This window comes from Etheostoma spectabile, chromosome 9 (genome assembly GCF_008692095.1).
Source record: "Etheostoma spectabile isolate EspeVRDwgs_2016 chromosome 9, UIUC_Espe_1.0, whole genome shotgun sequence".
In the NCBI taxonomy this organism is placed as follows: Eukaryota; Metazoa; Chordata; class Actinopteri; order Perciformes; family Percidae; genus Etheostoma; species Etheostoma spectabile.
In genome coordinates this window covers 27322119-27337066 of record NC_045741.1, presented here as the reverse complement: position 1 = coordinate 27337066, position 14948 = coordinate 27322119, and the positions used below count along the sequence as shown (strand labels likewise).

The 14948-nt window shown below is 41.3% G+C and overlaps 1 protein-coding gene and 1 long non-coding RNA gene across 2 annotated transcripts in view; both read right to left on the bottom strand.

Moving 5' to 3' along the window:
* LOC116695664 (uncharacterized) overlaps window positions 1-14948 on the bottom strand; it is an 813105-nt gene that overhangs the window by 431815 nt on the left and 366342 nt on the right. The gene's annotated exons all lie outside the window — the stretch shown is intronic.
* LOC116695605 (A-kinase anchor protein 1, mitochondrial) overlaps window positions 2997-14948 on the bottom strand; it is a 30111-nt gene continuing 18159 nt past the window's right edge. The window contains exons 7-11 of the mRNA XM_032525996.1: window positions 13910-14060; window positions 11756-11823; window positions 10978-11051; window positions 8318-8383; window positions 2997-7264 (exon numbers count right to left, since the gene is read on the bottom strand). Of these exons, the coding sequence (XP_032381887.1) occupies window positions 7202-7264; window positions 8318-8383; window positions 10978-11051; window positions 11756-11823; window positions 13910-14060 (422 nt within the window). The 3' untranslated portion in view covers window positions 2997-7201. The remainder of the gene's footprint in view (window positions 7265-8317; window positions 8384-10977; window positions 11052-11755; window positions 11824-13909; window positions 14061-14948) is intronic.

The window sequence follows — 14948 nt, the reverse complement described above, 5'->3', positions numbered from 1 at the left end:
ACAATCGTTAGCCTATTTTTACAAAAACGTCTGCTACGAAGCCATAACGTGAGCTACAAGGTAATGGAGCCTTTTATACATTGTTGTGTTTTTTTAGAAATAAACAATGGACAAATAGAGTCTTTAAACACTTCAGATGTAAAGTTATTCACTGTCAAAGTGGCACCAAAATGAATGTCAGTCGATGGGATGCTAACTGCAGGTGATGTCTTTGTAGCATTAAAATGGCGCCATGGGGGCTACGCTTAGAGAGGAGAACCCCTTGGTTCCTACTTAGTCTCAGCACAGCAGGTGTGGCTCCCAAAAGGCTGGGACAGCAATTACCTTTCCTGTGGGGAAAGTGAGCTGCCCCATGTATACAAAACGCTAGACAACACCAAATCAATTCTGTAGAAGCTGGGTTGGTGTGAGGCAGTCGAATACTAATTAAGGCTGTCAGTTGATTATATCTACTGCAGGCAACTTAAACCGAAAGTACATTGTTTTCAAAACATAAACATTGTTTTTAACTTTTTAACAGTATGACACGTCATCCCATAAACCGTTCAAATCTGAGCATGCGCAACTCAAATCTACACTCGACTCACATCGGACAGTGACAGCTTGGAACAGTGATTTGTAGAGTGTCGTAAATCCTCGTAAAACAGGATAATCATCTTGTGCATGCGCACAACGTATTGTGCAGGCAGCGCGGATCGGGACAAGGAGACATGTTTTTGGGCTACGTTTGGGCCTTTTATTTTGAAGGCCACATTTTTTTTAGCATCCTGTCTTTTTTCATACAGCCTCTGGGGCCTCAGCACAGCAGATGAATGAACACTAGACAGACAACAACACAGGGGCACGTTCAGCCCAGACAAAACGTAGCAAATCATTCTTTTAAACTGAAACGTTGGTACATTGAACTCCCTTTTTACCAAGAGTTCACACACACGTAAAATCTCCTACACACCCACCAAAAGAGAGAAAACGTACATCAAAGCTCGTTGCACACCATTTTATACTATTCTGAGTAAAGAAGGCGTTTAACTCGGAAGCCAAAGTAAAACGGTGCACACCGTTTCGAGATAAAACGTGCCCCAGTTTTAAAATAAATGATAATCATGGAAAAAACTTAGAAAAACTGACATGGATTTCAGTTGTGAAGGTGCTCAGTGAAGTCAGATTTCTCCCATAATGCATTTCAGTATATCAACTCTGTAAACACTATTAAGCTTGTAATTCATACCTTATCTTGAGACTAGCTATCTAGTAATCGCAGGTAAATACCGGTACATATTATATATTATTACAGTATTACCGATTATCGGCCCTGGCCGATTATTAGGCCGTTTGCAGATTATCTGTATCAGTGTTTTTTGCCTGATAACCAATAAAGTTAATAATATTTAAAAGGGGTGCTAGGCCTTCTTTGGCTTCTTTAACTTAATGTCACGCCCAAAACACTCTCTGACTCTCTTTTACTGGGTATTATGTTGAAAGTTATTAATTTTTTAAATAATTGCTCAAAGCTATAGTGCGTAGTTTCTTTCTCCCCATGAGGAATGACAACAACACTGTCGGCGCATCCACATGATACAAGCCTTACGTAATCGCAAGTAAACGAGGACATGGAGAAGTAAAAAAAAACTTGATGGACTCTTCAGAAGAGGTCATTATCTTCACTTGAGTTTCTGCGCAGGAAATTCCCCGGACGGCACAATGTTCTGAACATAGCCATACTGAGAAACACAGAGAGTTGTTTGGAGCTGGTCTTAGCTTTGTATCTACTTATTTGGCAATGGCTTGAATGTAACAGACATTACATTAATATCAAAAAGTTACGCACTAAAGCTTTAAAGCCTTTAAAAAAATGTTTATATCAGTTCCATATATCGATTACCTACTAGTAATTTGGGGGTGGTAGGGTTGCTGGTTCAAGTCCCCAAACGGACCAAAGTATGGTGGTGGACTGGAGAGGTGCCAGTTCACCTCCTGAGTGCTGCCAAGGTGCTCTTGATCAAGGCACCAAACCCCCCAACTGCTCGGGGCGCCTGTCCATCGACAGCTGCAGCCTTCTCATTAGTGCATGTTTAGGTACTGAGCATTGTGTGTAATGCAGGCCTGTGTAATGTGTATAACAACAGAGAACATTGTAATTTGCAAGCCGATTGGCCGAATCAGAGCGGCGTGAGTGGGCTGGGGTATAGGGTTTGATCATCTCCTGGATGTAAACTGGGCTTAATCCGCACAGTACGCAAGTGCTAGTGTCAGCGTATGCGGACAGCAACTAGTAACCAGTGAAGGGAGCGGAGGAGCGTGAGAGAACTTGGCTAGGCTGAAGACCGTCGAGCTGCTGCATTCTGGTTGGTTGAGCTGCAGGCAGGCCAGCCAGGAGGGGGTGGCTGTTTTCTAGATGTGAGATGACAAGAGCCTGAACCAGAACCTCGGGCGCCTTCTGTCTTAGAGGTTTATGTATCCTTATGATGTTGTGCAGCATGTAGAGTATCTACACAATTGGGTTTTGGCAGGAATGTTGGCAGTAAGGGAGAGTTGGTCGTCAAGTATCACACCCAGGATCCTAGCGGAGATGTCAATGGTTGATAGTAAGGTCCGGGGTAGGAGAGCCCTTCCCTGGTGGGAAAAGCAGCTCGGTCTTGTCAAGGTTGAGTTTCAAGTGGTGTGTGGACCCAAGTATGGCGGTGGACTGGAGAGATTCAATGGGATATCAGTCAGACAAGCGGAGCTTTGTTCTGCTACCCGTTACAGACCGGAGGAAAAAGAGAATTAGTTGAGAGTTGTCTGTGTAGCTGTGGTAGAAAAAGCCAATGTTCTGACACAGATCCTCTCCCTCTCCCAGTAGGTGTGGCCTTTGAGGTAAGATGTGAGCTTGTGAAAGTGTGTTTTAAAAATATATATATATAAAGCTGTTCATATCAGATGTCCATTGGCCAACAGAGCTTTGTAACCAATAAATCTCTTCGCCAATGAGCATAGGGGAAAAGAAAGTACCATAAACACTTTAAATAACTTTTATTTTTTTTCCCTTAATAGATCTGTACAATCAACAAAAAAAACTTAAGATGAGCCTAGCAAAACTGATCTGTACATGTTAAATGCTTTTGGGCACAAGAGCTTAACACCCATTTAAATAATCAAATGATGACTTCAATGCAAACACTCAAAAATCAGTCCCATAGCTTGAGAACATCGAGTGACTGAAACAGGGGAGGCAGGATGAACCAGATCAAACCAAGCAGAAGCAAAAAAAAAAAAAATGTTCCCTTTATATCTCTATCTCTCCAGTGTTATAGAAAAGTACAGTCAAATATCTTATTTACACAGAAATTAACAAAACTGTAGTTTAGTTTGATCAAACTGTTTTAAGGTGGGTGGTGGGGGGGGGGGGAGATATATTTATCTGGATTTAAAAAGAAAGAAGGAACAGACAGGATCTCAGTTCATGTGAAACAGAGGATGCACACACGCCAACAACACACAATATGGCTACTGCTCCGATTCCAGCAACAACGTAAGGACACCTTCTTCATGAACCAACACGCCTTGTTTGTAAGCCTTTGTCCAAATGCCTCATATACATCTGAATTCTCTCTGTTCAAGCACAATCATGCCCATGTCCTCTATCAGCTGCCCTCAGGCATGTAGAGTCACTAATCAACCTAATTTACCATTCCTGAGATACACTATAGAAATGCGTGTTGAGTTTTTATAGTGGTTTACAGTGTTACATTGAGTAGTTAACTTTTTTAACATTGAGTGCAGTTAACTTTCCTAGTTCTCAGTTGTGTCAAATAAAAACACTTAAGGCCTGCCCACACTTTTCCCCATTCTGTCCTTAAATTTCAAAATAAAGCTGCCTTATTGCTAGGGTAAGAGATTTAAAAAAGAAATAGACAGAGTTGATGTTAGAATTACAGCCACGGTGGAAATGAATTCCTTACGTTGAATTGCAAACACAGGGAAGGTCTGACTCCATGACACTGATGAAACATCATGATCGAATGTCTGGAAAAATAAATCTAGAGTGACAACCTATTCAGATGCAGTTTTAACTGAAAAGAAACGTGTTGTAGGACCGTTGTCTTTAAATGTAGTTGAACTAATCCAGAGGGGTTTCATAAAGCAACGTTGCCATGGTTGGTTAAGCAAATCAAGCTCCTTTTGCATAACAAAGTAGGTTTAAATAATTCCTAAATCATCACAGAAACTCCAAAGTTCCTATATTATAGTTTACTCTCTACATGTCTGTTTTCTTCACTGTGAAGTGAGGGAATAGGTTTGGGTTTTATGAAAGTTTAATTCTGGTTTGTTTGGCTTTCCACACTAAACCCTGCTCTTGTGATCCTTCTTTATGAAACAACTGCTCAAACTGCTAAAATGATCTCGTCTCACCCAGACTCAAATTGATGTTAACCTTGGACTACGTAATCTCGAGTGACACTGCGTCTCTTATTTTGGAAATAAAAGACATGATTTTGTGAAAATGCACAATTACACCAACAACTTGATCATTCTCAAAAACAAAAGTGTTCCCATCAGGGGCCTGTATCACAGAGTGAGATTAGTGGCTTGGCTCAGGTTTTCCTGTATCACCAGGCTGGCTCAGTATTAACCGGGGGAGATTAGCACAGGAACATATGCTGCTACTACTACTACAGAAAACCTAATCAAAACCTGTCTGCCTGCCTTCTGACCAGAAGCTCACTGGACAATTTGAGTCAATATTACTACAGGGCCCTGACATAGACAAAAAAAAAAAAAAAAGGTTTACAGTAAAGTGAAACGTAATAAAAGCAACAAGTATTTCTTAGATCAGTAGAATCATTTTTGTTGTATTAACTCTGGGTTTAAAACAGAGCTTCGACCAATCAGTGGGTACTTTAACACCCTAAATAGCCTGTAATGAACTGACTATACAGATTTGTTCATTCTTGACAGTGCTGGTGCTTTTACACCCTTATTTCATCACTACAGCTCAGAACATGATGCGTACACCCACTGCCGTCTTTAATCAGAGAAACATGTCCCCACACCGTTAACTAGCTCCCATTAAATTAGAAATGCAACCTTTTAGTCAGAGAGACATCAGGGAGTGACTTCTTTTTTCCTCCCTACTTTGGCAGAACGGTCTTATGTGCATCACATATCTATAATTTAAAGCAAAAAAGACTCTATAGGACATGTTAAAAGCCAAAACATTTTAAAAGACAATTCCTACACATATTTATATTCTTACTTATATTCAAATAGTGTTTATATTATCAACATTTATTTTTGCATCAATAACCCAATCTCCCCACGGGTGTCACGTTTCATCTCGTCATGTTAAGTATTACACTCATGGCTCTGATATTTGTAATAAAGACGTGTGGCAGACGGATGGAGCCAGAGCAAACAGAGCCAGTTGATAGCCAGCGCCACATTATCCAGGATCACCAGCGTTAGGCTCAATGACACCAGTGATCCCCAAGACAGCCACACTAAATTGAATTTGCTTCTTGATGCAGGCCCCTGAAAACGGAATTCTCAAAACATTTCTCAGGTCTGGGTTGAGGATTTAAAGCCCGCTTTGAAGAAGTGATTGATCCAGGCAGCGTATCCACATGTGAAGAACAAGGCCATGCTCCGTCTGTGCACACAGGCTGATTGGATGTGGACACGCTGTGGAGCAGAGGACCCTGTCTCCCCTGGGCTGCTCGACCATGCCCACTAATGACACAAACTGGATTCAGATCAACCCTTATTATTCCGGTCGACACCGAGAAGCAGCACTGCAAACTAAATCTTGTGTAGTGTTTCTATCCCATGTCAGTTGAGTTTGGTAATTCCTTCATGGATTTTAGTCTTTTTAGGATTACAGCATATTAATGCTGTACCACAGCTCCCAAAATCCTGATTACTTTGGAATTATTAAACCAGAGGACACCAATGAGACCCTCAGTTATTTGACCAACATGAAATATCAGTAATAGTAAATCACTGAAAAAAAGTCACAGACCTCCCATAGCTTTAACATTTGTTACAAAGTGTAGGATAAAACACTTGGTAACATAGTTACAGAATAAAAAAGTGCACACCGAACCGTTGTGGTGCCTTGAAATTGCAAATTTTCCGAGTGGCTCCATAGTCCAGAATTTTCTTTTGATTATTATTTTTATAATAACTTTGGGGACACAAAATCTTTTGATTTTGAGGTGCCATCAGAACAATGGAGTGGATCTTCAGTTGTGTAACTCTTTAAAAACTGAACATGTGTAACTTGAGGATTACAAACAGTCCAATGATGCATCATCAGCTGTTTGCTGCCAGAAAAAAGCATCTTGGAAATATTGAGTTAAATAAATCTTGCCCAAGTCGGCGTTCCAATTTGAAAAGCTGTTTGACTGCATGTTGTCTGGTTGGTTGAAATCCCAGGCTCCTCTGTACCGCAGTGCAAAATGGTGGAGAAAGGTTGAGCGAAGGCAACCAGCTCGCTCCTTGGTCCTGTTGGAGGTGCAGCAGCAGCCGCTCTGGGTGGAGACCCAGACCCAGAGAAGTCTATGTCTCTTGAGGCTGGAGAGCAGCTGGGTGCTCCACCAGGCACCCCACTCGGGCCCTCCTCTGCTCTGTGCCGTGCCGTCACTCATCAGTCTCTAATGTCTTTCTGCCCCCTACATTCTATCTGGACAAGAACCCCCAACAATCTTCTAAAAATTGAATTTGAAATGTAGTGACCTACAGACTACAACTATAACCAAGGTGTCAATGAAACTCACAAGTGTATACATTGTCTGATGGAGTCGTCCTTCACACAGTATGATGATCCACAGTCAGCGAGCAAAGGCCCAGAGCAAAAAAATTAAGGTAGGATGGGGGAGGGGGGGAAATTTTGGTTGAACCTTTATTTAGTTACAATATAGATTTAAAAATGTTTTTTTTTTTCACAAGTATCTAGTTTTTTTCCCTCTTTGAGTTCTTTTTGTGTACAAGAACAAGAGGGGAAGGTTGCTTTATTTTGAAACAGTGCCGTTCTTGTAGATTATGCCTGCAAACAATTTTTAATTCATTTCAAAGAAATGGGGACCAAAAAAGAAGAAAAGAAATGAAAGGAAAAACAATCTTCTTAGATCCAGTGGGTGACCCGGGTCCCAGACTGCTGATCACAAGACAATAAGGGAGTGAGTGGGTGGATGGAGGGGTGAAGATCAGAGCCTGTTAGAGTTCAAAATCCATCCATCCAAACACCCAGGCCCCTCTCTGCCAGCGTACGGTTAACTGAAACCACCTGGAATAAGAAGAGAAACCGTTATTCAAAAGGTGGCTAGATCAATTAGGGCAAGACAATAATACAAAACCCACAAAAAATTCATATCAACAGTTCACATTTAAAATGCACTTCCCTCAGCACAATTTCCATCAGGCAAAAGGTCCTGTCATACTTGCAAATCTACTGCTGTGAGTTTCGTTTTGTTAATAGAAATATTTAATTCATAGCAAGGGAGGAAAAGGGACTGGGAATCTTCGAGTCTCTGGAAGTTATACAATGAGGTCTAGACAGTGGCCAATCTAGAACATTTCACACGGGGTGGCAAGAGGTCCCATGCAAGGTGGCATGGGAAGACGGTACGCAGGAATCCCCTTTTGACTGTATTGCAAATTATATGGAAGGAGAATACAAACATACCATGTGGTCGAGGAGGAATGGCAGGTTTACCCTCTCATCTTCATCTGCCTCCTCCTGGTCACTCCCTGCCTCTGTCCATCTTTTTGAATCAGCAGCCTCTCTTCCTGCATCTCCGTTAACTCTTTCACTTATTTCTCCCACTCCTTATGTGGCCTTCTCCTGCTCTGACCACCCTGCTCTCTGCAGTTTACTGCCTTCTCCTTCATTTCCCTCCTTCTCTTAATCCTTTCCACCTCTCTCAATTTTCTTTGCAAAAGAACCTGGCAATATCCCCACTTTTAGCTTTCCTTTTATTACTTTCAGGCTCCAACTAATCAGGCCTACAAGAGTCAAAATGTGAAAAGCTCTCGTTATCCTTGTATAACATTACACTGTGGGTCCATTTTGATAAATCTAACAAATATAAAATTGATTTGAATTGTTGTTTTCACTGTAAACCACATATGGATTCAAGCTTTTCAGGCAAAGCGGTAGTGTCAGCATAGTACTAATTGTTAACAACAAAGTGTACGTAGTCATTTTAAAGCTACTCCACGTGGCTACTGACATCCTCAACCCTACCAGTACAGGTGTACAACATACATAACTAACACTACAAGTACATGTCACATACAGTGCAGAGCATTGGAAACCAGGTGCATGTAAGCATCATACCTCGTCTCCGACCATGTTCCACAGGTGGACCAGTGGGAGGCCCGTGTTGTTATCGTAGTTTGAGACCTTTCACAGAGAGGGACAGACACACAGACAAAAGTCAGTTACAGTGGACTTAATCCATATCCACGAGCTTCCACTTCCGGGATTGATCCAAATTCCTGCGGGATTTCAGTCTTTTTGGCCAGAAGTCCGTCACCTTCCTCTTTCTTTGGCTGAATCCCATTTCTCTTACCATTGGTTGTGCGCATTCACATGAAACCTAGTGCTGTCCCACTACTCTTTTTGATTAAGGTCTAGGGCCAAGACGAAGGGGTGTATACCGCTTCAAACCAAATGAGGACGCAAGATTACTTGTAGACAAGGGCTATTGTACAACAAGCAACAATGGCTGCCGCATCAACCTGAGAAACCATAGACAGTTAAAGAAGTGGACCAACAGATCCCGTTGTTCTGGATGGAAACCAGTGATGGAAAATAGAAGCACTTTTCCGGTGATGGCTAGGCGTTACTACGCAGCCTCCAACTGAGCTTGACGACGTAGATGTGACGTGGGCAACGTGTCTGAAAGTTGTAAGTCTTCTGGTAGTTGTGCAAGAGAACTCTCAATCATTCCCAATCAGCAGAGATGGAGAGCGTAGGTACATGTCAGGAGATAACAGACACAGGCCAATTACTGCAAACTAGCATGCTAGTAAACGTTAGTAATTAAACCAAAACAGCTGATGTATATTGAAACTGTCTGCAAGCTTCTCCTGGCAATATGGTGATTTGTCGACTATGTGACAGCAAGTCGCGTGGTTATGACACAATCCTTAGCCTATTTTTACAAAAACGTCTGCTACGGAGCCATAACGTGAGCTACAAGGTAATGGAACCTTTTATACATTGACGTGTTTCTTTAGAATGGACAAATAGAGTCTTTAAACGCTTCAGATGTAAAGTTATTCCCTGACAAAGTGGCGCCAAAATGAATGGCAGTCAATGGGATGCTAACTGCAGGTGATGTCTTTGTAGCATTAAAATGGCGTCATGGGAGCGATGCTTAGAGAGGAGAGGCTTACTCCCTTGTGAGAAACCCATAAATGTAAGTATTTTGGGCTTAATTAATTGATTTAAAAATTAAATTACTACAGTCTTGTTTGGTGGTCTATACAGTCCTGTGCATATATACTTGCAACCATGTTCTTAATTGAAACTTTTTAAAAACCGCTAGCTTGCTATGCTAACGCTAATCGTTAACGGTGATTTGCACAACGGTCTGCGTTCCTCTGCCTTGAATGGACTTAATGCATGTCTACAGTTTTAACCATTAGCAGAGAATTTCGTTTGATATCAGAGCACAACACTACTTGCTTTGGAGACATCGCTACGTGCTTTACATGGACCGTCCTGTATCACAGGGACGCAGGAGGACACCCAGCAGCTGATCCACTTTCGGGCTGAAAACGAGCAGAAGTTTCTTAAAAAATGTGTTCATGTTGTACCCATTCATTATTGCATTGGTACTGTATTATTGTAATCATTTGTAATTAATTCCTGTTCATGCACTTGTATATTGTTGTTATAGTACGGGACACTGATGAAAGAAGGGTGAGGGAAGGGTTACTGGCCAACAGGCATCAGACTGGTCTGGAATATCAGAATAGCTGTAGTTTGTTTGTGTTCTTGTGTGTCTTTTTTGTTTTACACATTTGAAGCCTTCTTCGGTGTGTGACGTGTAAGTTATGATTCTAATAGTTGATCATGTTTCTGTAATATAATATATGTAATGTTTTTGCCTGTTACGTTTAATTGATTGGGCAATAAAGACAGATTTTTGTTCAAATGTTTTTCTGAACATCATTGACATTCAAAACGGTGATAACTGAAACAAATATACAACACACCGTGTGTGTGTATACACATATGTATTGCAAACAGACCTAAGATAAGAACATCTGCCTCTGCACCACCAAAGTAAACATAAAATAACTATAAAATATATAAATGCATATGACACTTGTCAATTCCCACGCAATTGACATAGACACACTTGCAGACAGTATCTTGGAAATCTGTGATCAAAACAGTATGGTGATGTAACCAAGTGGTGTCCCATTTCATAGGGGTATGTTTTCACCCCTAGCCCTTACCACTTGGTTTCAAGGGCCAAAGGGGTAGGGGTAAGGGGTAAGATGGAGAAATGGGATTTAGCCTTTGTGTTGGAGTTTTTATTTTCATGAGACTTGCGGGGCGTGAAACATCAAGAGCATCTAGTCAGTTTACCCAAAAAACAAAAAATAAATAAATCACTCAAATGTCGTATTTGTCTCCCCTGCAACACCACAGACAACGGGAGATTCATCTTGGAGGATGAAAAACATAATGCCACACCACAGAAAGGAAAAGGCATGCAGTTTAACTGTAGGAGTGCTTAGAGTGGAAGGTAGATACTAGCTTAATAAACACATGAATGTTCACTGTAACTTATAGAGAGCCATGACCATTGTGATTGGTTTAAAGAACTGCCAAACCAGAGCATGTTTTTCTTCCATCCCAGAATGCTCTGTGGGCTAGTCAGACCTTCCTCCACAGCGCTGCGGAGGAAGGTCTGACAATGCGAGACTACTATGGACTTGACACTCTGGAGTGTAGCTCAGTGAGGAAGGTGGTCATACCTGGGCGAGCAATGCCACTCCTCTGGTCATCTCCTCCAGTGCTGACGTGGCCTCCGCTGAGAAGCGATCCTCTCCTGATAAACACATTTTAGACGCATGTCAGACATAGGCCTCTAACCACTTTTATACAATTGTCAATTTTTTTTTTCTCTTCATAAATCGCGCTGCGCTCTCTTTGTTTATCCACAATTAATTGCTAACATTAGCTAAGGACTTAAAACTGTATAACGGGTATTTGTTCATTTTGTTTAAATAGGCCAAATTGTAATTATATAAGTGATTAGTTGTTGATCTTGATCCCCATACCCATTCACAGCAACAAAAATGACAAGGGGAGAAAAAATGTTTTATGATAATAAAGAGGGGTGTTTTCCTTTATATGCTGTGAACGTTTGTTATCACGTTTTCTGGGTCACATTACAGTGATTTATAACCAAAAGATGTATCACAGAATTCATTCAAAACTTTAATTTGTTAAATATATATTTTATATATTTGACAAAAAAATAAATTTATATTGTTAATCCCAATTGATTCTGAGACAATTGTATAGCAAAATTTGGAATGTTACAGTTCTAGGTAGACAATAGTTCCGTCTGTACAATAACTGCAGTATTCAGACAGCAACATGTACTTGACACAACTTTTAAAGCGCAACCAACTAACTGGACCATTTCAAATGAAGCCACGGTTGAAAGAACAGACACTAGACGCTGGAACTTCAAGCACTGCCGTTGTCAAACTGGTGTTGAAATAATGAGTTAACACAAGGTAGTACCTGGAAGTGGGGCGATGTTGTCAAGCAATACTTCAGCCCCTTGGAACGGTAGTGTTACAAAATCAGACCTGGAAAATAAAAATACGCAGACATCTCTTAAAGAACATGTATTGGAACATAGATCATATATTTTTCATATGGTCTTCCATAATGCCAAACTCAAAACACATTTTAGAAGTCTTTACACATTTAAAATCAACTCATCTACACAACGGGTGGAATGGTACACAGAAGTCACGGTTCAGACATCAAGATTCGGTAGGAGTTTGGTACAATTGTCTCAAGCTGTACCACCTAGTGTCATACAGTCTCTCCCCTGAGTGTGTGAAGTCAGATGTAAACAGTAAACAATAAGTACCCACATCATCTCCAGATGGAGTCTGGAACTTGTAAACAATATAAGACAATCAGCTATAAAACTGAAAATACAACATATGTTCTCTGCAAAGATGAATTAAATTACCTGATTAATGCAACCTTATGACGTCTCCCGGCCATTTTTCACCGCAGAAAGGAGCTCCCTGTCCGGCTAAAGCTAATACAGTTAGCCTAAAGTAACAAGGCATCTGTCCCAACTAAGGTTAGGGTTCGGAGCCGCGACGCTGGAAACGTAACACTGATCTACAACAGCAGTCGTATCCACCACTCTCTCGCCTATACTACTGTACCAAAGTTTTCCCAAACTTGCGATTTTAAAGAGAACGGCGGGTACTCTAACCCCCAAATTCCACAGGATGCCAAACGGCTGTGAATCCGCTCCGGAACGGCGTCGGAGTAATTTGGTTTCCCTTCAAATCAATGTGTGTCCTTCTACTACGACTGTGGAACGGCTGCGTCCCAGCTCCGGCGAGCCGCAGCCCTCCGGAGCAGATACGCAGAGCTTCCATTTTTGCCAGACGCCGGAGAGCTCAGCAGCAATTCAGCACACGAAATATGGAAAACTCCTTGTTTAGTGTTCTAAACTGAAGTGGTTTTCTAAAGACTATGGTTAACTGTTCCACCAAAACAAGTTCCTTCATGAGTTTCCTCGGTCCAGCGCTTGGCACTGGCCAAGACAATTGGGATTGGTTTAAATAAATGTGAATAAACCAGAGCACATTTTACTCCCATCCAGGAATGCAGTGTGGACTAGCCAGACCCTCCTGTGCGGCACTGTGGATGAAGGTCTGGAAAAGTAAGACTGCAATATGTGTGAAAGCTCATTTACACTTACAACAAGAACAAACTTATTGAATAGAAAATAAAAACTATATTTCTGGGTACAGCAGTGCCCGCAGCGAACGTGTCTGTTGAGAACGGGTTTATTGCTGTATCATTTAAACTCCACACTGCCCTTCCTCAGGTCCTAAGCAACACACCTGCCATGACATAGATGCGTCCCCTAGCAATGCTAGAATGTAAGGGACATTTACCATTTGGGGCCAGGCTATTTCCAGGAACAAAAAGATTAATTCCTAAAAGTTACATAGTGGATGCTTTCCATATCTTATTTATTATTTCTAGTATTTTTCTTGTATTTTCTGTAGGTGTGCGAGTAAATGTGTGTGTATGTTCTTGTAAATTGTAGGTATAAAAAAGTAATTTCCCATTTTGGGATTAATACAGTCCATCCATCTAATTGTTTGAGCTTCTACAATGGAACATCTGCAGTCTCTTTGTTCATCTGTTCTTGTACTGTACAAGCAACAGTGAGCGAGATGTACCCAGCATGCCGTTCAGCAGACTAACAGGAGTCCCCCTACACAGTGTATACATAACCCACTAATAGATATGTCCCCTAGATCTAAACTTCCTTTGGTCCTCAGCAATACACCCGCCAAATGTCAAGTCTATTAGATGAACGGTTGTGGTGAAACCCGTTGGACAGAGGGACAGATATTCTTCCTTCTTAGTTAGATACATTACAGCTGCTTACAAGTATTAAACCTGGTCCTGCCCAGAAACAAGATGCAATAGACATATGTTTTTAACTTTTTAGTCCAGGACTAATTGTAATTCCAGTTCAAGAGAAGGCGCCTACATACATCTACAGGAACTGCTACAAAGCAGATGGTAACCAGGATTGGAAGGAAACTATATTCAGAGTTCCCTAAGGCCTGATTCATTTCCAATGGCAAAGCACTGTTCTAACACAGGGAGACCTCTGACACTCACCTTATTTGCCGTAGTGAGTCAATCTTAACTCGGTCGTAGCCTCCATAATCAACGTATCTGATCTCCACTTCGTTAGTTTCTTTATAGAAGGTGATGACCTGAGCTCTCCACCAGGCTCCATCCACCGCTGGAGCAGCACAGATCACACCCACTGGAGAGCGCACACACACACACACACACACACACACACACACACACACACACACACACACACACACACACACACACACACACACACACACACACACACACACACACACACACACACACACACACACACACACACACACACACACACACACACACACACACACACACACACTTTGTTTGAACCTTTTATGTTTTACAATGGAGGTTCCGCACTGCTTACAACTCAAAACATCAGATAGAACACAATTGATGGTTTCTTTTCATGAAAAACTATTTGAACACAGAAACTTCCCAGCTTTGTTTTGACTTACAGACACACAGTACACATAACCAGATTATTACTGCAACAGCGGCAAAGTGAAATTATTTTTTCTAAAATAGCCCATTTTAATGTACACTGCTAAGAGCATACCCATTTTTGTGTTCAAGCCATTAGTGCTAATGCCTTTTTTCTGATCTAGGCAGCCCACAAAGAACTGAAAAACACTGAAAAAGTCAGTTTTTCATGATATGCCCCTTTTAAAGAGGTCCCATGACATGGTGCTCTTTGAATGCTTTTATATAGACCTTAGTGGTCTCCTAATACTGTATCTGAAGTCTCTTTTATATAGACCTTAATGGTCCCCTAATACTGTATCTGAAGTCTCTTTTATATAGACCTTAATGGTTCCCTAATACTGTATCTGAAGTCTCTTTTATATAGACCCTTAACGGTCCCCTAATACTGTATCTGAAGTCTCTTTCCCAAAATTAAAAAAAAGCCTTGGTGCAGAATTACAGCCACTAGAGCCAGTCCCACAATGAGCTTTTCCATGGACATGCCATTTCTGTGTGTGTAGCTATTGAGGACGAGAGGTGGGATGCCATGATGTCTTTCTCTTTCACATGG